General features: G+C 42.8%; 1 protein-coding gene across 1 annotated transcript in view; it reads right to left on the reverse strand.

The window, feature by feature from the left end:
• The window catches only part of LOC143332251 (uncharacterized), a 95,357-nt gene extending 79,840 nt beyond the window's left edge, over positions 1–15,517 (reverse strand). Inside the window, exon 1 of the mRNA XM_076749590.1 lies at positions 15,408–15,517. Coding sequence (XP_076605705.1) covers positions 15,408–15,494 — 87 coding nt within the window. The 5' untranslated portion in view covers positions 15,495–15,517. The remainder of the gene's footprint in view (positions 1–15,407) is intronic.
• Between the last annotated feature and the right edge of the window lie 5,717 nt (positions 15,518–21,234).

Here is a 21,234-nt window from a genome sequence, read left to right on the forward strand (position 1 = left end):
ATAGGAGGCATTATCACATCCTGTAAGAAGGTAATCTCAACTGTGTTTGGAAAATCAAGATTTTAGGATCCCAGTGTTCCCCACAGAATTGGATTCTATTTGTGGAAGGTACACCCATGCTTTCTTAAATTATTAAAATAAATAATACTGTATAAGGTGCATCCTAAGTAGCTAGGCTGTTTACATGTTTGCTAATAACTTATTTGAAGAGTCGGGTCTCTAAGACTGATAACTCTTTGTTAAGAAGATACTTCAGATAGACTAACGTCACAGAGCTGACTTGAATGCATCAGTTTTGGACAGATTTGTGCAGAGGTGTTCATGATACGAAGCACACATGAACTCTGGGTTGATTCTACTGTTTTTCATGAATTCAGCCAGCTGTCCGTTATGCGAGGAAAAGCCAACAACAATCTTTCCCTCCCCCGTATGATCGTGTTTTGAGTCAGAGTGCACACGGAGAGGAGGGGCTATTCACAAACAGGTCTGTCGTCAATGTGCTTGAGAGAGGGTGGGGCAAGGAGGGGCTGGGATGATCAATGCACACAGCTCTAGAGTGAAATTATATTTCACCATTTTAGATACAAAAAATAGAAAATCAATATATGGTGGTCACTGCTGATATTGTGGCAGGCTGCCACAAATAAATCAATGCCTGGGACTATGGGACTATTCAACTATGAGAGACTGATGGAAGTTAATGCAGATTTTTCTGAAGGCGTTACACTTCAACTCTTGACATGTTTTCCCTCAATAAGCAATTTTTTTTCCCCTCTGCTAAAAATGACGCACGATTCTTTTCTCTCCTGTTTCTCCTCCATCTTTTTATGATTATGAGTCCTCTCTTAGATCATCTAAATGGCTGTGGCAGTAATTGTTGTGTGGGCATCATTACCCAAGAAAGCATGAATAAGACACAGTAATGAGCAAAAGCCCCGGAGCTCGCTAGACCGTTGATCAATACCATTAAACAATGTGCACTTTGAGCGGAGCTGCGTTCGAGAGCTCCAACACTCAAATGGATATTCCTCATAGCACTAATGGCTTTGAACTAGGCCTCCATTACCATGTATAAAACGCTCCTTATTAACATAATCAAATCTCTCTCTGTTTTTTTTTGCGTCAGAGATAATATGAAAAGACAGGAGGTTGCTAATGTAATTAAGCGTATGCTATAATTACTATCCCCTGATCACATGACCTCTTCTTCTAACAAAGCTGAATAAATAGTCCCATTACCCTGACTACTCCTGACTACTGTGTTGTGATTTGGTGCATTGCTGGTTCACATGTTGTCTGATGTTCGAATGTAAACAAGATGGCTCCAGCATGCCCTGCCAGCCCTGCGCTCGGACTGCAGCGCTATCATAGCAGAAACTTAAACAAACAGAGAAAAAGACACACTTCAAGAATAAAAGCAGCATTTATGTCTTAAATTTTCAAAATTCTGAGACTAAAATCCATTTCTGTTGCAGCCAGAACCAGCAGGACTGCAGCAAGAAAGCCATTATGATCAGTGGGTTTAATTACAAACATTTTAATTTGCATCTCGGGGCTCTATTCATCACATCCATCTCGGCTAGCAGCCCCGTTCTCCCTCCATATGCCCAATAAATAAATAAGAAGCTAAAAGAGATTCTGGGGCTCAAGAAATAATTACTATTTCACTAACAATTACCAGGATGCTAATGGCCATTGTATTGATTGCTCTGCCCTTTGAGATCAAGGTCATATGAAAATGTAATCAAAAAGGCTTTGATAATTCCTGCTGAGCCATGAAATGAGAAAATGCAAAAGTGAAGCTCGGCTGAAATGTCTTAACTCCATTAAACTTGACTGGAAGATGTCACGCGACACAGAGAAAACATCATTTCCTCACTATTGTAAGCTTTGTGTCAAGATGTTTTGGATGTAAATAAACAAAATATCTTTCGAATTACAGAGCTTACACGGGGACGCGGATAGACTTCTCAGCACATTTGTCAAGTGTGCGCACATCTGTGTGTGCCATAGACAATACCGCCAGCTAGTGTATGTTGAATCATCATTAGCACGCATCTTTTGTGTTGCTCGCTCACTTTAATATGGTGTTAATGTGACGCTGAGAGCTAATAGAATGATTGATGAGGTCGTGAAACTGATCAGTGAAACTGTGTCAGCTAACAGTCACCAAAAGTACAATGAATGGCTGAACGATAACGACGTGTCCTCATGACTGCAGATGGTTCTACTGTATGGTGGAATTAAACAATGGCCTCATAAATAACCATTTAACCCTGGAAGCATTTGCTGTCATTCACATTTTGAAGTCATTTCCACAACTCAAATGTGAAATTCACTCATTAATTCACGAACGCAGGCGCTCAACCTCAGTATATCAGTTCTGTCAACTCATTAAAAGCACATTCTTTAATAGAGGGTTGTTCTAGAAATGAGATGTAGTTTGCCAGTATTAAGATTTATGCTCTTTGCAGTGCAACTACCAGTGCTCGCTGTGTTTATGTATTGAAGATAATTGTTGGGGTATCACTGTAAACAACCTGCAGTAGGTAATGTTTAAAAATAAATGACAAAAATAATTCCCAGGCACATAAGGGGAAAAAATGCATCCAGGTTTTGATGCAGAGCATCACTCCACTGCAACATTAAGGAATTCATACACTAAGTAGACGCCAGCCCCGGCCCTGTGCATGCCTATACCCTCCAGACATCCTCCCCCATATCCCAGAAACCTCGGTGTGTTTAGGAATCAGGCTCCACCATGACTCTGCGTAGTGCCTGGGAAGATATCGCCACACGTCCAAAAATTTCCATCAATGGCGGCTCAACTCCTCCGCAGCAACTCTCTGATAGGTTAATCCCTGTATCACACTTCAGCACCAGTTCACTAAGCGGCTTAAAAGGACACATTAGAACGATGACAATGACCCGCTAATGGTGTTACATTTCTCTGAAGCATTATGAGCTATCTTTGTCACGTTTATCTTATAATGAGATCTGTCAATTGGGGGGAAGAAGATCCCATGCAGCAGCCAAGGACGTTGATATTTCACATAATAAATAATGACCTAGAAAAGGGAGAAAACAAACCTTGATCCCTCTCCCCTGATCTGTTTTCTTTGCAGGCGACGGAGCGGGCAGCCCCACGGAGGCCTTGGAGCTCGGTGTCACCATTTAGATTACTGGCTGCTGTGCAGACCCAAGTCCTCAGGGCCACCACAACACCCCCAACCACACCATGTGTGATTGATGACTGCCGGTTCCCATGGGCATTTTATAACATTTCCTCAAGCAATGTCCCCGCAAGAAAATGTGCCATAATTCATCATGCTATTACTGTACCAAGTCCAAACAGTAATTTTGTTCCCTCTAATTTCATTATGGTGTGCATTTTCATCCTCCTGTATGCTTTTATAATGGAGGGGAGCACATTTTATGTTTAAACAAAACAAACACGTTCCAGTCTGGATTGGAATACGTGCACCTTTCTTTGGTCCAAAAAACATGTTTTGGTCGCTATCAAATATCCTATTATGGGAAAGGGTATTTTAAACATCCAAGTAAAGACTCTCATCTAGATATATTTTCTGAACAATGGCTAAATTGACTGTGTCCAGTAGAAGCTGCTAATAGCTGTTTTTGCTCAGTCAAGTGTTCACAAGTGCATATTTGAGATACAAATCAGCTGAATCATAATGTTCCGTGTACCTATTTCCACTTCCAAGCACAGAATGACCTTTTGGTCTAACATTTTCCTTTATATTCCCCCATTTTGTTTATTCAAAGTAATTCGTTTTAAATTACAATTGGTTTTTCTTTCCAATAACTTCTGCCCAGAAAAGTTTGACATCTAAATCCAGAGTGGAGCAGACCAACCTTTGATTTTCAGCTTTTGACCGTGCACATTGTCATACAACATTTTTCTCTATAAACCACATTAATGCCAAAGAATACTGTAGATGGAGACACAAAGGATTTCTTTACAATTTTAACACCTCAATAAAATTACATGGCATCGCCCTCTTTCTGCTGAGTGTAGCAACATATTTATGTTGACATATGATGAAAAATTGATATATTTAAAATCTTCTTATTCCTTCAGTTTGTTGCTCAGCTAGTCCATTAGCCTCGCTATAGTAACTGAGATGATAATGATAGATATATTAGCAAGATAGAGACATTCTAATTATTTTTTTTAGTGCATTGGTTCATTGCTTTTCTGTGCCGTAACTCAAATTTTAACCAAGTTTGTTCATATGTTTGTTGATATGACTCAAATGAATCCTAATCCTTCAGCAGTGACTGTGTATGGTCTACTCTTTGAAAATCAGTGTAAAGGTAGCTGACAAATCACATAACAGCAGCTTCTACTGAGTGTCTTCTGAGATTAAAATGGACACCAAAAACATATATGATGCGAAAGACCATTAATGTGTTGATTTACTCTACACACATCTTGGAATCGCTTTTTTTTAAAATGCTCAAGATAACAAATAAAACAACTACTCCAAGACAGAAAACAAAAAGCAGAGAGTTATTTATAAGCTTGTTGTGGGAGGAGAGATTGATGGGTGAAATGACCGCACAAAACCATGTCAATTATGCATCGTGTTGTACATGTCGTCTCTATATTAATTATTCCATCTTTGTTATGCATTTTACGTGGGTTACTGCACAGTCGCAATTAACTTTGCCCAAGCAACCATTTGGGTGATTGAAGAACAGACTTAATGGGATGAGAGGACTTTGTTGTCTTGTTCTCTTTCAAACATAGACACACACACACACACACACACACACACACACACACACACACACACACACACACACAAGGTTAGGACAAGACACATTATCATTAGTTCTCAACATCATGTATCACATGTCAGTATATCTTGTGAACATTCAGTTGAAAAGTAACACATACGCAGACTATATGTCCACACATATGGACGCACATACAGTCTGACACACACACACACACACACACACAAACAGGAATGATAAATAAACACACTTACCCAGAGAGCAGTATCACTGTCTAGGACACTAATCCAAAAACGCTAAGCTCTATTACTTTTAATTATTCCTGACAGCCTCTTGCTTTAATCTACACAAAGCACGTGCAAACGAGCTGTTACACTCTGCCTCCAAGAAAGGGGGACAGGAGAGGACGGCAGGCTGCCTGCCTGCCTGCTGAGAAGGCCTTCTCTGTGCATGACATGGACATGGGCTTCGGTGACCCGGCTGGCGCTCGCCTACGTCTCCTTGCCGGCTGAAGGCTCTGAGGCCGCCATGTGGCATCTGCTGCCATGGGGCTGGGCATGAGTCTGGGGCTGAGACTGGCCCTCTGTTCACCAGGCCTGTCTATAGAGCTGGAGCACATTTCGGGGGCCTGGCGCTGTGTTACCAACCAAACCAATTCTGCAGAGGAAGTGGCAAGGTCACCCCTCGCTCTGCCTGAAAGACCTCCACCTGCCACATTCTGCTCGGCTGTCATGCTACATAGAGAGGGGTGGGGGTTGGAGTGGGGGCACTTTGTTCAAAATTCAAAAGGTAATCCATTGTGCACACTGTTTCCATACACAATATTTTCCACTGCAGTAATACATCTAATAAATAAAACTGTGTGCAAATTATACAAAAGGCATTAGAGAGGAGAGAATGAAGTACAACCTGACACATTAATCTTAAAACACAAAATCTAGTCTCCATGCTGGTGCCCACCAGCTGACGATCTATCATGATCTGTGTGACATCTACAGTCTGATCCAGTATAGTGAAGTTGGTGACAGAACGCATTCATAATGGCAGCTATTCCCTGGTGAGTAAAGGGGGCGTGTTTATCCCTGAAGGTTACTTCTTGTAAATCCTTGCATAGTTTATTCAAATAGTGCCCTAACCATGGTCTCCAGGATTTTCCCCTTACAGCAAGCAAAGCATGACCTTTACATTTGACGCTTGACAGTTCTTCAGATTCGCCCAACCAGAACAGATTAATGCATATTTATGTGTTTGTTACTGAGCAGTGGATGCTCTTTATCTCTTGGAGAACAAAAGACAGAGAGCTCTTTGCAGACACACATGTGCAGGGTATGCATCCATGCACACTCGCATAAATGCAAGTAGACACCATTAACTGCATACTGAAGGGTTTTTTGACCTGGCAGAAACAAGCAACACTGAGATTTAACATTGTTTAAAATGTAGGATATGCTTATAGCACCAATATTGTTGGTTGTCAGTTTAAAAAAGGGGTTTATCGGACTGCAGTTATAAGATTAGACGATATACTACTGAGTCCAGTTTTCATTGCTCCGTCTGTGTTCACGTTGCCATGAATACAGCAGGTGACTGTACGTTTTTTTTTTACATAGTTGGTCCATTTTACACATGGGCACCTGGTCGGGGGAGGATGCAGCCAAGATAATCTATTTAGATTGGCCAGGTTGAAGGCTGTCATTTATCATGAGTGTATAGCCCCTCCTCAGATGGCAGTCTGACTGTTCCAGCCAACCAGAGTCAAAGTCCAACGGCCTTTACGTCTGTCACAGCGTATGGACGACTGTGAATCTCCCCAGTCTGGTGAGAGGAATAAAATTTCACAGCATGAAGAAGGGTCTGGCAGACATGTAGATTTCACTAAGTCAACATCAGCTTTCTTTTTCTCACTCAGTGCCACTCCTTAAAAAGCCCATTCCCCAGAGGTTGAAAGCATCTGTATTTAAAAATATTTTGCTGGAAAATATTTCGCTGTCACACTCTGTTATAAAGAGAGTCCTATTTAAACACAGAAAGGAAATTAAGGGATAGATGAAAATAGGCATACAGCATGTGAGGTTCTGCACTCAAAAGATTTCTTTCTCTGAACACAGCAGAAAATAGCCGAGATATTAGCCCTCTTATTTCAACCTACGCTTGTTCTATTTGTGCAAGAGTAAATAATTTCTTTCCATGCTCATGTTCATACGACCTCTTCATGCTGTGTGCATGTTTGTGTATGTTTAACTGTGTGTAAGAGAGAGAGAGAGAGAGACAGAGAGAGCATGCATGTCAATGTGTTCACTGGTTTACGCTCATCATCATGTTGACTCAAGGTCAGCTGGGTAAGGTCCAAGGAGACAAGGTGCAGCCGACTAAACATAGGCAGCCTTTCCCCTCCATCTTATCAAGGTCTGAGATGAGAGGCAGGACAGAATTAGAAAGTTAACCTCACCCCTTCCAGATTGAAAGCACCAGGGAGCCAGTACAGAGCTAGCATGCAGCAGCAGCAGCCCTGTCGCTCTTACACACAACAGCTATAGCATATTCCAGCAGTAAAGAGTATCCTTTATGTCAATTTTAAACAGGTACTAGAAAAATGACACTGTTTTATATGAAATTGATGCTGAAAGAACACTACTAATAAATGTCTTCCAGCATTCTGCAGAACAATCCTGCATCATTACCGAGCCACCCACTATCTCAGTTATTTGGTCGTACTAACCTCCACGCCTCAGCAACCAGAGTTCTCTGGCGCAGCGAAAATCTAAGCGGCCACATGTGTGGGAGCGCAGAAATAGTGCACCATTAAAAGGTCCTGACTCACCTTGTTTTAAGTGCAAGGTCTAATTGCCAGCCTCTTTTCCAGAGGGCCAGAGCAGCAGCTGGCAGCAGGCTGTATCTACAGGGATAGCCATTAACGACGGTGTAGCTAGCAAAAGAAATAAGGCCTGCAGACCCTGGCTCCCTCACAGACAGTCACTCTATTCTGAGACAGGCAAACACCACAGGAGACAAATACACCCAGAATGCCCTCTGTGACTTCTCACCATACGTTTGACTCATAAATGGCGCTATTATTCTAGCTCCAGTTGGGTCAATCTTAAGTGTCTCATATAAAAGGAGTCATTATTCAGAATGTGGTACCCAGTTGCTTAGTAATTTAAATTAGCAACACTTTAGCCCTGTCCAATCCACCAGAGACTCGTTTTTGCAAGATATTAAAAGTAATGATAAAGATGTTGTGTGTTCTCTCTTCTTCAGGTGATACATCGTTTGCTATTAAAGGTTAACAGCTGTAATGGGGCTTATTTTAGACAAACCAAACAAGACCCATTTGTATTCACTGTGGAGTACGGCATGTTCTCTGAGAGATGTCTCACTTGCTTTTTCTTCCCGCTTTCTCGCCGGGTGTGTTGGAGGTGTTTGAAGGTTAGATGCAGTCGCATACAGACGAACAATGAAATGATGCATCTATGACAGATTGCTCGATATAGACTGGAGTAGGCAGAGACATGGACAAAGACAAGGAAAACCACAGACAGATACAAACATACAGCGGACGGGAGTTCAGGTTTTCAGTGGAAGCACAAATTATTTGCATGTACAGTATTTTGTGTTTACAGCATAGATGGGAGAATGTGCAGGGTTTACATACACTCCAGAGCCTCTGGGATTTTAGCCCACAATTCAGAGTGAACACCTCTTTAGGACACAGCTGACCACATGCACGTCAGGAGCAGGAGGCCGTCCCACACAGAGCAAATACAGCACACTGTTGCCTTTCTTTCTCTGCTGGCCTCTCATGGCAAAAACACCCGCAACGGAGGTGTAACTGTCTCCCACACTGGCTTGCTTACTGTCTCACCTGCATGCACCTTCACTCAGTTACTCTCATTCCTAAAACAGCAAACCTGCATTGAGGTTCTCAAGATGGATTTCTGTTTCAGCAACAGTATAAATGACCCCAGCTTAGAGATATGTTACTCCAGTTACTTAATCTAACTTCTGCCACATTGCAGGTGGGCTGAGAAAAACTCTCCACCTGGAAAAAAAAAAACAAAAAAAACAGCACAAACCTGTGTATGTGGTTTAACAGTAGAAGTGCTGAGACTCTGTCCAGCTGGCCTTGTAAAAGTCACAAGCACCAGTGAGGGCTAGGACAACGCCATTTGTCATAACGTCAGCAAATTCAATAATTAATGGGCCGTATCCTATCACAGCTCTCCAGTTTACCCCCCCTCGTCGGTCTCAGTTCTCTGTCCCCCCGTGTTCAGGAGCATATTGTAGTCTCTCTCAGTGGTCTACCGTGAACGTTTAATTCCTCATCATTAAGAGATGTCCAGTCGCACCCAGACAGTTATTTGCGTGCAATGACAAATGTACACACTCGTTCACATTCACATGGGCTTCTCATGAAGCATCCATCCCAGTGGGAACCAGCATGTGAAATGCACTTATTGTGCACTTTGACGCAGAGGATAGAAATCTTCATTTTTCTATGTGTTAGTTTGCTCTGTTTGATTCCTGTGACGCGTTCGTGAATTTATTTTAGTTCTGATGAATAAATTATGAGACAGGCATCCTCAAATAAGGAAAAGGAAAAAGAAGTGTGCATTTCTTTCTCTCTGACGATGTAAATTTGCATGCATAGAAGAGAAAATGTGGATGCATGTGTTTGCGGAGGTCTCTGTATGTGTGCATGCATCTGTGCTTATGAGTCTGAGCGTATGTGGCCCTGGATTTGATCAGCTGTAGCAGGCTCGGTGTTTACAGGGCCGAAGGAACAATGACAGTGTGTGATTAGGGGCAGGCAGGCCAACAAGGCCTGTCCCAAACACAGCTGGCACCAGGGGAGTGCGAGGTGAGCTGAGAACCACCACATCCCTTTTGATTAATGTGAGAGTGAGCGTGGGAGACTGGGAGGATGGCGGCACTGTGCCCCGCTCTGCTCTGCTCCTGCCAAGGAGATGCATGTAGGTGAGGAAGGTCCACCATTGGCCCAAATGTCTCACTGTTCAGTGTGTGTGTTTGTGTGTGTGTGTGTGTGTGTGTGTGTGTGTGTGTGTGTGTGAGTTCTGATGCAGTTGACAACAGAAGGGAGTTAAACACGTTTAATTAAACCTTCAGTCCCTTGACCTTTCATTTCTGACAGAGGCCATTTTGATCCTACGGTGGAGACCAGGGATGAAGACAAGCATGTATGGACAGAGAATCAAACAAATGTTCCCCACAGATAAATGTAGGACGCGAATAAGCCCCAAGAATCTGCACAAATAAAGATTTGGTCCATACCAGCTACAGCAAGCTAGCTAGGCTTAGCTAACTAACTGGTAATTAAGCTAAAAATCCAGAAGCTAAAACAGACTGTCATTTGCTCTGATAACTTGTTAGCCTTCCTGAATTCTAACCTTACAGTACTGCGTGTGCTGAAGCTAGTTTCAGTGTAATTGTATGTCATTCAGTGGGATAGCATGCAGTCTTGAGTGGGGCAAAACGGCTACCGTATGATTAAAATGTTTCAAATGATATGAGACATGAAGACATGAAGAAACAAATACTTTTGTCGCCACTAAAAGCACAGAAAACATCCGGTTTTCTATTTATAAGAATGCAGCACTTTGATTGCACACAAGCCCTTTAGAAATACAGCTACTTGTGAAAAATCAGAGGCTGAGCACAGCGTACGGCACCTCCTCTTCATCCATGTCCTCTCCTTATACTTGTGACCACACAATTCAACAGAGCACGCTTCTGGGGGGAGAATCTACGGGCAGAATCACCCGGGAAAAATGTCAGCCTCCCCTGCCTTGCTTTCTTTGTTGATGTTGACATTTAGCCTGATACCAGAGGGGGGGGTCTCTATAGTACATCACATGAAAGACAACATTCAATGCCATTATATATGGGGTGTGAAAGGTGTTGAATCATCTGATACAGACCCAGTTTCATACTTCGTATTGTCACAAACCTTTTCAATGCAGTAAGAAGAAGCCAGGCACCCTCTCTCCTTCAGCATAGCATCAATGTGCTGCTGCAGCCTCCATTACTGCTACACTGGATGCTGTCTCTAAGAGACCACATTCCCTTCTTTGCATCTTCTCCACCTCTCCACCCCCTTTCCCCTTTCTCTATCCCTCTTCATCACCCCCTCCTCATCCACCCATCGCCCTCTCCCCCAGGTGGCCGTGGGGCCGGCCTGTCTGAAATGTGATAGGCATAATCCCATTTAGCCTAATTGCATCTGCGGGAGAGCAGCCCTATGTGTCCCATCGCGTGCCTACCGAACCCCATAGAACACATTATACACACATATCACATAGAAACCTCCTCAAAGCGGAGTCGAACATGTGCGCACACACGCATACAGGCACAGCGCATGTACTGCTCTGCAAGGTCCCTGTGCAGTTCTTTGTTTGTTTTTCCTCATCGATAAATGCTCCAAAACTGATCTCTTTCTCTCCCTCAAACTCGTGCTGGCGGGGGTCTGCTCCCAGTCCGCATTAGTGCAGACGAGACAGAGGAGTCAGACAACCATGTTAAGAGGAGCGTGCTACAGCGGCCTAATGGAAAGACTCGGGGTTTAATATGTGCATGGGTGTGCATGCACATGCACGTATGCTTGTGTGCATTTGCCTTAGGGGGCTGTGGTCCAATGGGTGAAGGGAGATGATGCTGCTATAGGGAGGATATGGGGAGTAGTCCACTGCAATGGGAGCCATAATGAGACTCTGCGTTCTCCCAGGCAACGGCTCACATATTATTCACACTAGAGTGGAGAGGGCAGAGGCATTTGGGCCAGTGGCATAGCTGCACATTAATGATTATGTTGGAGTCCAAATGGAGATCCAGGGGCATCTATGAAATCATCATTAGAGTGTTCCATGATGTAGGTCATTTTAGAATATGTTTAAGTATGTGTTAGTCTGCTGAAATGCGTTTTGAGATGAATGTTTCTCATGATATTTGATCCACTCTACAGCTTTTCTACCCTACTCTGTTCCATTCTCGTGCATGTTCATGCATCTGTTTTTTATTGTGGCCCTTTTGCAGGGAGGCTGTGACATATTGAGCTCTAACAGGCCACAGATCAATCTGCCACACAATGGAAATCAATGCCCCGGAACTGAGTTACTCCGATGGGTTGAGTGCAGATCATTAGATTTTCAGTTGAATGAAGGACCATTACCATAAAACCAAGTCTGCTGTGGTGGAATTTAGTTGTATCCAATGAATATAATAGTTATGCTCAAGACACAGATCATCACAAACATTGTTACTGGCAGTGGATAATAATCAAAATAATGACTACTTCAGTTACTGTCCTGAATTTTCTATTAAATAGCATCACTGAAACCAAGCCTGTGGAAAAAAAAAAAATCTGTGTGAGTCATAATCTGTGAAATGAAACTATTATCTTGAAAATAATAAATAGGCCCACTCTGCATAATGTGATATCACACATATAGAGTGCCATTCGGTACATCATATTCAAATAAATCCCATATGGTCACATTGTTTTGGAGATAGGGACGAGAGAATGCTCAATCACCTGTTATTCTTAAGTACGGATAAAACCGCAACGCCGGTTTTCAAATGAGACAGCTTGAGTGTACCTCTCCTATATAAGAATAGCCACTACATTACAGAATCTCCAGCTGTTCCTTTATCCCCTACTCAATCCAGTCATTAAAACTTTCACATCTTTTCAAACATTTGCTGAGAAAGCTGCCAAACCATGCTCCATGATGTCGAAGCCGTAAACACAATTCACAAGCTGAAAGAAAGAAGAAAAAAAAAAAGCGGGACGGGAAAATATGTAAGACGTAAGAGGTACTGGTGGAGGCAGAGAGCTTGAAAATAGCATCCACCTCAAGTTTCCATATTGCAGTCGTGTTCATTTCTTCAGGTTGTTTTAGAAGGCTTCCTCTCCGTGTTTGATAAGAATGCGGTGCGTGTGGATTTGTGTATTTTTATGTACTATACATGTATATCCACATGCATGTCTGACCTCCAGGTCCTCGAGTCAAGGTGTGTGTGGGTGCAAATTCGATTACACTCAAGTTAAAGCAATTTCCTGTGGAATTCAATTCTTGTCCTCTGTTGCAGGTGAGCTCCCCGCGGACGTCTGTGTCTTCTCAAAGAAATAAAGCACCTATAAACAGCAGCCTTAAAGGAGGGAAGTAGAGCCAAAATGCAATTAATATGCAAATTCAGGGGTAGACTTAATGGGGAGCCTTAACAAACATTCGTGTGTTGGGAGATAAGGCTGTTTTCAGGTTGTTTTCCTCTAACCTCTGCCTGTCCAAAGTCAAAGCCTTGGGGAGCTGAAACTCTTGAAAAGGCGTGGATGTTGCTGGTAATGGATTATTGCACTGGGAGAAGTAGGGCAGTCTAGGGCTATGTTTTAGAGCGCTCGCTGTTTGTCATGTCACACAGTCATGCAAAATGGCAGTCAGCTAACTGAAACAATTCACTTTCTCCCTTTTATGTTACTCTGTGGCTTTTTCCAGGGGTGAGCAATTTGCTTAGAATCCCATCAGAGTTTGCCATGGGTGTTGGGGGAGTAGAGGAAGAGGAGGACAGAGGGGAGGAGAGGTAGAATGAGTAGCCGGAGGCGAGAAATGGAGGGCGGCGGAGAGAGGAGAGGGTGAGAGTGTGCATTCAGATTGGGAATTCATTCGCCATTCTCAGGCCCAGTCATACTTCAAGAGGCTTACTAGAGACATGGAGAAGGGAGAGATGAGGCCTCTGATGTGGAATGACATGCCTGATGATAGAGGCAGAGGGAAAAGAGAGAGAGCACTGAATGAATCACAGTGATGGAGGAACAGCGAGACCAACAGTTTGCAAAAGAGAGAGAGAGAGATGGGAATGAAAGATGGACGGGTTTGGGCTGCATCCTACGGGTCGATGCTGCAGCCGGGGCCACAGCAGTGCCGTCTGATGGATCTAAGTCCCTGGGGACTGTACCCTCTCTTTTCCATCTCCCCATCCTCACCCTGCCCCCCACCCTAATGATTCATCCCCTCCTTCCAAGGATCCACCATGATTCACACCCACTCCCCGAGCTAAATTATCGCTGCGGTCCCTCGGAGAGCTCCATCACTCTCCCTCCATCTTCGGTTATCATCAAACAAGTATATGAGCTGAGACCGGCGCCTGATTGCATTGAAGAGCCCAGCTCAGCAGTTTTTACGAGACTATGTGCGTCTGATCACACTCTCGAACTCACACACCGCTGGCTTTGATGGCACTTTTTGCAGGAAGAGTTTTCCATCTTAAAATGCTTGAGTGTTTACAAGTGATGACGCGGAATCGCTTTAGTGGAGGGCAGTGTAATTCCACAGGCAGGACACTATAAATGTTGATTAGATGAAGGTTGAGTGGAATATCTAATCACCAGGGACCTATTGGTATTCTTTTCATACAACTGTGAAATCATGTGGCCTCAGCGGTAGAGAGCACGGCGGCAGCTCTAGCTCCCATTCTGTACCATCAGGAAGTTCATAAACAGTGACGTGAGGGGAGACTTGATTATTCGATCAAAGGTTGCAATGTGTCAGGAGAGTTTAAGTCCCAGCTTGATAATAATCACTGTAAACAAGTAGGAACAATGTAGGACAAAGGACTTTACTAGCACAGCACTGTGAGATTCCAGTGAATCACAAAGGATTGGTTCAACCAAAAAAAGAGAAGCATATTTCCTCACTCACTATTTTCTCATCTACCTCTAATGACATCCAGCAATTCATGTAACTTGATTTTATGTGTCCAGATTTTGAGTAAATGTGACTTCATGAAATGACATTAATGAAAAAATGACTGGCAACACTTCTTTCCTGAATAAGACTCCCTTTTAACCTTGATAACACAGAGCACACTCTTGCTACACTTTTCTTTTAGCAGAAAGTAGTCACAAGAAAAATGCTAAAAAAAAAAGTAAAGCACATGGGTATCCAGATTTGTGAAAAGACACACTGCTGCTGTTGGTAGGTCAATCTGTCAAACAGTCCACAAATTTGGATCTGTTGGATGCATTGCCGTGAACTTTGGTTCACACATTAATGTTCCCCTCAAGATGGATTCAAATAACCTTGCTGATCACCTGACTTCATCAAAATATTAATTTACTTTGGTTTAAGATTAAATACCTGCAAAACTAAGTATATTCCCATCGACCTCGGCTGTACTTTGTGTTTAACGTTAATCAGCAAATGTTAGCATGCTAACGAGATGGCGAACATGCTAAACATTATACCTGCAAAACATGGCGTTGCTAACGTTAGCATTTACCTCAAGGCAGCATTTACCTCCTGTTCAAATGTAACTTCCCAGTGTTTTGAGAGTCACAAATTCACTCACACACACACACACACACACACACACACACACACACACACATCATAAATCCTCCATTGTATTGGTGTCCAAAAAATCTCAGACAGACATCTTAAATCCAATCAAATAAAATCCAAACTAGCTGCATGGCTATAGCAGGGCGAGTGAGTGGAAAAGTATGTTTATTTGTACCATGGGTGAACCACACAGACCACCCTCCCTCTCTCTGCCACCACACAGTCACACACCGATACGGAGGGGATGATCTGGCATGTACTGGCCTCATGATTAAAGTGTATTGCGCTCACCTGCCCAAGTCCAATCAGGGCCTGTGCTGATTGCAGCAGCTTGCTGGAGACAAGAGACGGGGTACTGAGGGGGGCCGGGGGCTCCATCACCGCTGAAGTGACACTGTGCGGTGCCATGGCCGGGCGGCAGGAAGCTGCAGCCCCGGGGAGGATCCAGCTCCGCTCTCCTCTCCACTCCTCTCTGGCCAGACGGGGTGAATCAATCATCTCCAAAGATGTCAGCATCTGCCCAAGCAATTTCAGATTGGAATAAATGGCAGATGGGGATGTTGTTCCCTCTGTTTAATCAGTTCCACCAAATGTGGTTTTATCTCTTATAAAATGAAACCATCTGTAGCACGTAGGTGTAAGGATCAAGTGAGGGAGGACGGAGGGAGAGGGTGACAGAGGGAGAGAGGAGAGATGTGTGTGTTTGGTGTGTGTGTGTGCATGCATATTTGCATGCGTACGTGCATGTGTGCGCTTTTTTATGCCTGTGTGTGTGTTTTGTGTGTGTGTGTGGTGACGGAGGGCAGAGAGAGAGATGGAACACTGTGAAACAGAAGCAGAATAGTGGGAGTGAAACAGGAAAAAAAAAAAGAGAAGCACTTATCCATTAAAAAGAGGGAAAATGTAATCTTACTGCGAGCTCACACCTCCACTCTAATCTCCTCTTTCTCCCTCACAGGAGTACCACCCAGGGGCCATCACCATTATATCTGGACCCATCTATTTCCTTCTCCGCCTCCAACTAGACACTGGGGGTGTAATTTGGTCCCCCTAGCCCCAGTCGAGGCAGAGACATCCCTGATAAATCCCCTTGTTTTTAACCAGGGATGATAGTGTGTAAGCATTATAGCTCTCAAAGCTCTTGCTTTGGGGATCGTCTTGCTAACATTTTGCTATAGGGTGGCCTTACTCCAATGTGCAGTAAACTATGGAAAAGTCTGAGTAGAGTACACAATAAAACTGTGTTTCACTGAAAATCCTTTGATTACTTTAAATGTAAAATGTAAGGCAGCAACAATGTCAGAGCTTCATCTGCACGCTGACACTGTGATGTTACACCCTCGTAGGCACATTATGCACAAGATAGACTTCCATTGAGCGCAATAAAAATAAAGTGTTACAACGGTTTTATACAAGGTGGAGAGAGGCGGATGGATGGAGGGGAAAGGGAGGGAAGGAAGGTGGAGGGAGGAGAGACAGATACTGTAAGTTGTGTTCTGCTATGTGTGTTCGGCCTTGTAGCTTTCATTAATGGACGTCTGACAGGGTAATTCACTGGAGACTCTCCTCCGGCGAGACGTCGTCACTCTTATATCATTCATATCCGTAAAGACGAGACTGCATATGTGGAACCATTTCGCCAGCAGAAACCGTCTCTGAATTGCATATATTTCAAAATGCAATGCTGATATTAAGCAGTTTAAAAAATTTAAATGCATAAACACAGATGACAATTTTGAGAGGAACAATTTGAAATCAAATACAAAATCACACATCTAAAAAAATTCCCAGAGTGTCGACTGGAAGGCAGTCGACTCTTTCCAGACTGCCAACATTAGGATTAGACCCATAGCCAACAACAAGTGATGGGCAAACTGTTCTTTGATAATTTTCTCAGCCAATCATCAAGCCTTATTTTTCCACTTGGCAAAAGACTCGTCTTAATCTTAATTGTTTTAGATTCATGACAATTATGATAATCAAAGTAAAACTGATAAATGCACACAGTATGTCAGTAATATTATATACTACAATACTAATGTTATGTGAAAAAAGATAAATAAATACATGAAAAATAAAAAAAAGGTCCAGAGCTGCTTCTTTCAGTCACCACTTTTTGCCTCATACTCACATGTGCGCTTGGAGCTTTATTCCAAATTAAGAAAATTAATTCAAACAAGAATAGGAATAGAGAATTTATGACATTTAATTCAACAGTAACATACCATTTTCCTCGAATTGTGACCACTTTGGTTATTGTAATTCTAATTCAAATCATCTAATTATAAGCCTTAAATGAATACAAATTAAATACAATGTGTGCTGTCATTAATCCCTTTATGTGAATGGATGATTTCAAATTATGCTCGATGTATGATGTTTCCATATTCAACGTCTTTGCCCATTATTGGTTTATGCGGACACTTTCATTCAGAGCTGTTGAATCAATCAACCAAATTCGATCTAAATAAACATATAAAATACTTGTGAAACGTTTCCTCCTCAAGGCGTCATCATCCTAAAGAAGGCTTCATTCTTCAACACAGAACGTACAGAATGTTCTGGACAAGAACTAAAAGACATTTAATGAGCGCAGATGTTCCTTCATCATCTGGTGATTAAAAAGGAATTTCTACGTCCAAACATTTAGGAATAGCAGTGTGTGATGTGGAGAAACTTAGACAGTGGATAGTGGAAAACGCTGTTGGTTAATCACAATGAATTTGTTTAATACTTTTCAAGAGCCAAATCTAAAGAGCAAACTTTCACTGGAATTGTTTGCCGCTGGATTCCAGCACACAGCAGTAATAGTATGGCAGTAAATACTGTCAGCAATGTGAATAAAAACCTAGCTTCCTATTTTTTTGTTATAGTTTTATTTGCTGAGGCTAAGGATCTTAAGTTGTTTCATCCACACGCAGCCTTTTCATCCATTACAGAGAAGGCAGCATAAAACTGTCCATCGTAACAGAAGGGGGACATAAAGCAGGTATTTTGCTTTTACTATATCTTGTGGTTTATTGCTCAACACACTAATGATAGTGCAATTATGACGGTATTGATATAGCGCTGATTATTTTGATATTTACACTGACATTGTTTTTGGTAAATATAGGTGACCAGAGAATGGCTCATTTATCTGTATTTCTGTGTTGAAGCAGTAGAGAGAAAAGACCAGAAAATACATATTTGTTCGGTGAATGATGGAGATGTACTGAATAACCTCATAACAAAAGAGTTCTAATTAAATTTTCTGCTTGGTTTCAAAAGGCTGTCGACTGACTCTTCCTCTGTCCTACAGAGACCCTGTCGCTGTTGCGCACCCTAATGTGACGGGATGTATTGTGATACAAGGGCTCACTATTTGTTCCAGGAGATGACTTAGACTCATGGTGAGTGCTAAATGGATACGATGAGAGCCCGCTATATCTGGATAGCACAGTTCACATCCACTTTATTTTCTAGCCTTATTAATTTTTAATATTAACGCAGGCCAAAACGGCTCCCAGTGTTAGAAAGACAAAGAGACCCTCCACCAATAGCGTTTTAAATTGATGTCAAGTGAGGTTCGGCCATTCCTCAAAAATTATTTTTAACCTGTGAATCAACACGGGGCAGCGCACAATGGATGCACGAGGGAAAAGAGTCATGGAAGATGACGAAGAAGGATAGCAAAGATCATGCAGTGAATCAGTGGCCCTCTCTTTTACTCTTTCTGTCTTCTCTATTCTGTGAGCAAAGTGGGATAACAGCGCTTCAGAGATGATTTGTTAATTAGACTGTCTAGACGTTGTTCAACTGCGCCCAGTGCAGCTGGCCAATTGGAGATTGTGGCGAATAAGTGTATGTGACCATTAAAAGGATATCAGGCCAATCCCATCGTGAGTGACAAATCACACCCTGTTGTATTGGAGAGTGAAGAGGGGATGAGAAAGAGAGGGGGGGGGGGGGGGTAAGAAAAAAGAGACCACGTGAGCTGCAACCAATAAACTGATAAACTATATTCACCTCAGAGGGCTGGGATAATTGCTGCAGTAAAAAGCGTTTCTATTCCTCGTTTGTAGTACAGTCTGCAGTGTCAGGAGGTTTAACGGGTCTGTTTGACAGGACAGCATGGTAATCAGTCATGTACTGATAACCCATTCCAACTGGTCTCAGAGTTAAAGGACAGGAACCCGTTTGTGTTCCTCAGGCTGCAAATGGAGTCCATTAGCCGCTGCTAGACATCCACACGCATGGTCTGAATAATCACCTTGTAAAACCAGCCCAGCTTGTCCTTTGTGTCGGCCATGTCCGCTATTCTATTTCTATCTTTGCGGGACGAGGAACCAATTTGGGCTCCAGCAGGCCTTGAGACAGTCAGGTAGGCAAGGCAGGGAGGCAGGAGCTGAGCAGGACGGAACAGCCAGCCATACATATGGATCAGGTCGACAGGCTGAGCATTAATGGCCTCCCTCTGGAATCTAAAACACCGGCACAGGCCAGAGAGGAGCTCCTGAGGGAAATCAGAATACCAGCAGCCATTCAGGTCAGCTTGTACGTGTTCGCTGCATGTTACAGCTCCATTTTCCTCCCCCAGCCCTCGCAGCCAGAGAGACAGAAAGCCTTCTCCGAGGTGATTTATACGCTTGTATTATGTATTGAGTGGAGAGCATTGTTGACCGCCTTCTGGAATACAACTGGGTTTCTGTTGAGAGTGATGCGTACAAGGCGGTCTGGGTGAGGGGATTGATTATGCGTGAAGGCGAAGTGCTGTTGTGAGTTGTTTCACATCATTTTTGTGGCGGTATAGTATCTCTGCTTTCTTGGAAGTGAACTGGACAAAGGTAGGAGCAATACAGAGGGCAAGGAAGCTGTGCTAAAAAAAAAAACCAACAACAATTTCTGTAACTGAGAAACAATATCAAACGTGATGGTTTTCTTGCTTTTCTGTTATTTAGACTTTATTTTTGTAAGTGATTTTCTGACAATCCAGCACAAGCAGAAGACACTCTCACTCTCACTCTCACCTACGGTTCTTCAAATACTTATATTCTTGAAACTTTAAGATCATCAACTCTCGATCATCAGAGGCTGAGAGTTCAGATTTTTTCTTAACTAATTTTAAGTTTTTATTTCCCATTAGTTTTTTATTTATATATATATATAAAAAAGCCCTCCATATGAGCCTAAATTTGTTTTCATATATATTCAGACATCTGTCATAACAAAGCAAATAAATCAAGAACTTACACAAAACAAAAAGAACATGATGGCATCGCTATTCCAGCATCAACAACCCGCGTGTGTGCGTGCGTGTGTGTGTGTGCGTGTGCTGTGGGGGGAGTGGGTGGAGAATTATGTGGACAATTTTGTGGAAAATCAAACAACCAATCACGCATGTGTTTGCACTATATTTCCAGTAAGTTACAGCACAAATGACTTTGATAGCAGAAAAAATAAATCAGGGAAACAAGGACATACGATGTGTCTACCAACAGTAACCTCAATATTGCATACTGCAAGCGAGACAAGTTGCACTTTAAGTAAGGGACTTTATTGTTGTTTCTCTGTTACTCATTCTTGTTCTACTCTTTCCAGCTATCTCTCCATCAACCAGCAGCACGGTAGCAACTCATTCAGGCTTGTTCTCGGGGGCATTTCTGAAAGTCATTCAAAGACGTGCAGGAGCTGACTGAATCAGGTAAATCAAAACAAAAACTCGTGACATAACTCGTGAAACGCTTTAAATATCCCCCCCTGATGACACTATATATCACAGAGCATCAGAGGGTGGAACTTTCCCCTAAGAGTGATGGATACTGGTTTCATTCAGCCTCGCTCTAATGAGTAACAGATTCCCTGTTCGTCATACGAAGAATCTTCCCAGAGACTGCTTTTCTCACACCCTCAACAACGTTGCTCCACTGCTGTGCGTACGTCGGAGCTGACAGAAATTGAACCCATTTCGTACCTCATCAAAACTGGTGGGTGTTTTGCGGAGAACAAAGGGCTTTATCCACACCAGTTAAAGAATGCTGACAATGTGACTGTCACAAACAGGACTTGTGACCTTGCTGAAGTGCCATTCCCTCCCACGCACCCATCATATCAATACTGCCTATGTCCTCAGCACTCA

Source organism: Chaetodon auriga, chromosome 14, assembly GCF_051107435.1.
Source record: "Chaetodon auriga isolate fChaAug3 chromosome 14, fChaAug3.hap1, whole genome shotgun sequence".
Lineage (NCBI taxonomy): Eukaryota > Metazoa > Chordata > Actinopteri > Chaetodontiformes > Chaetodontidae > Chaetodon > Chaetodon auriga.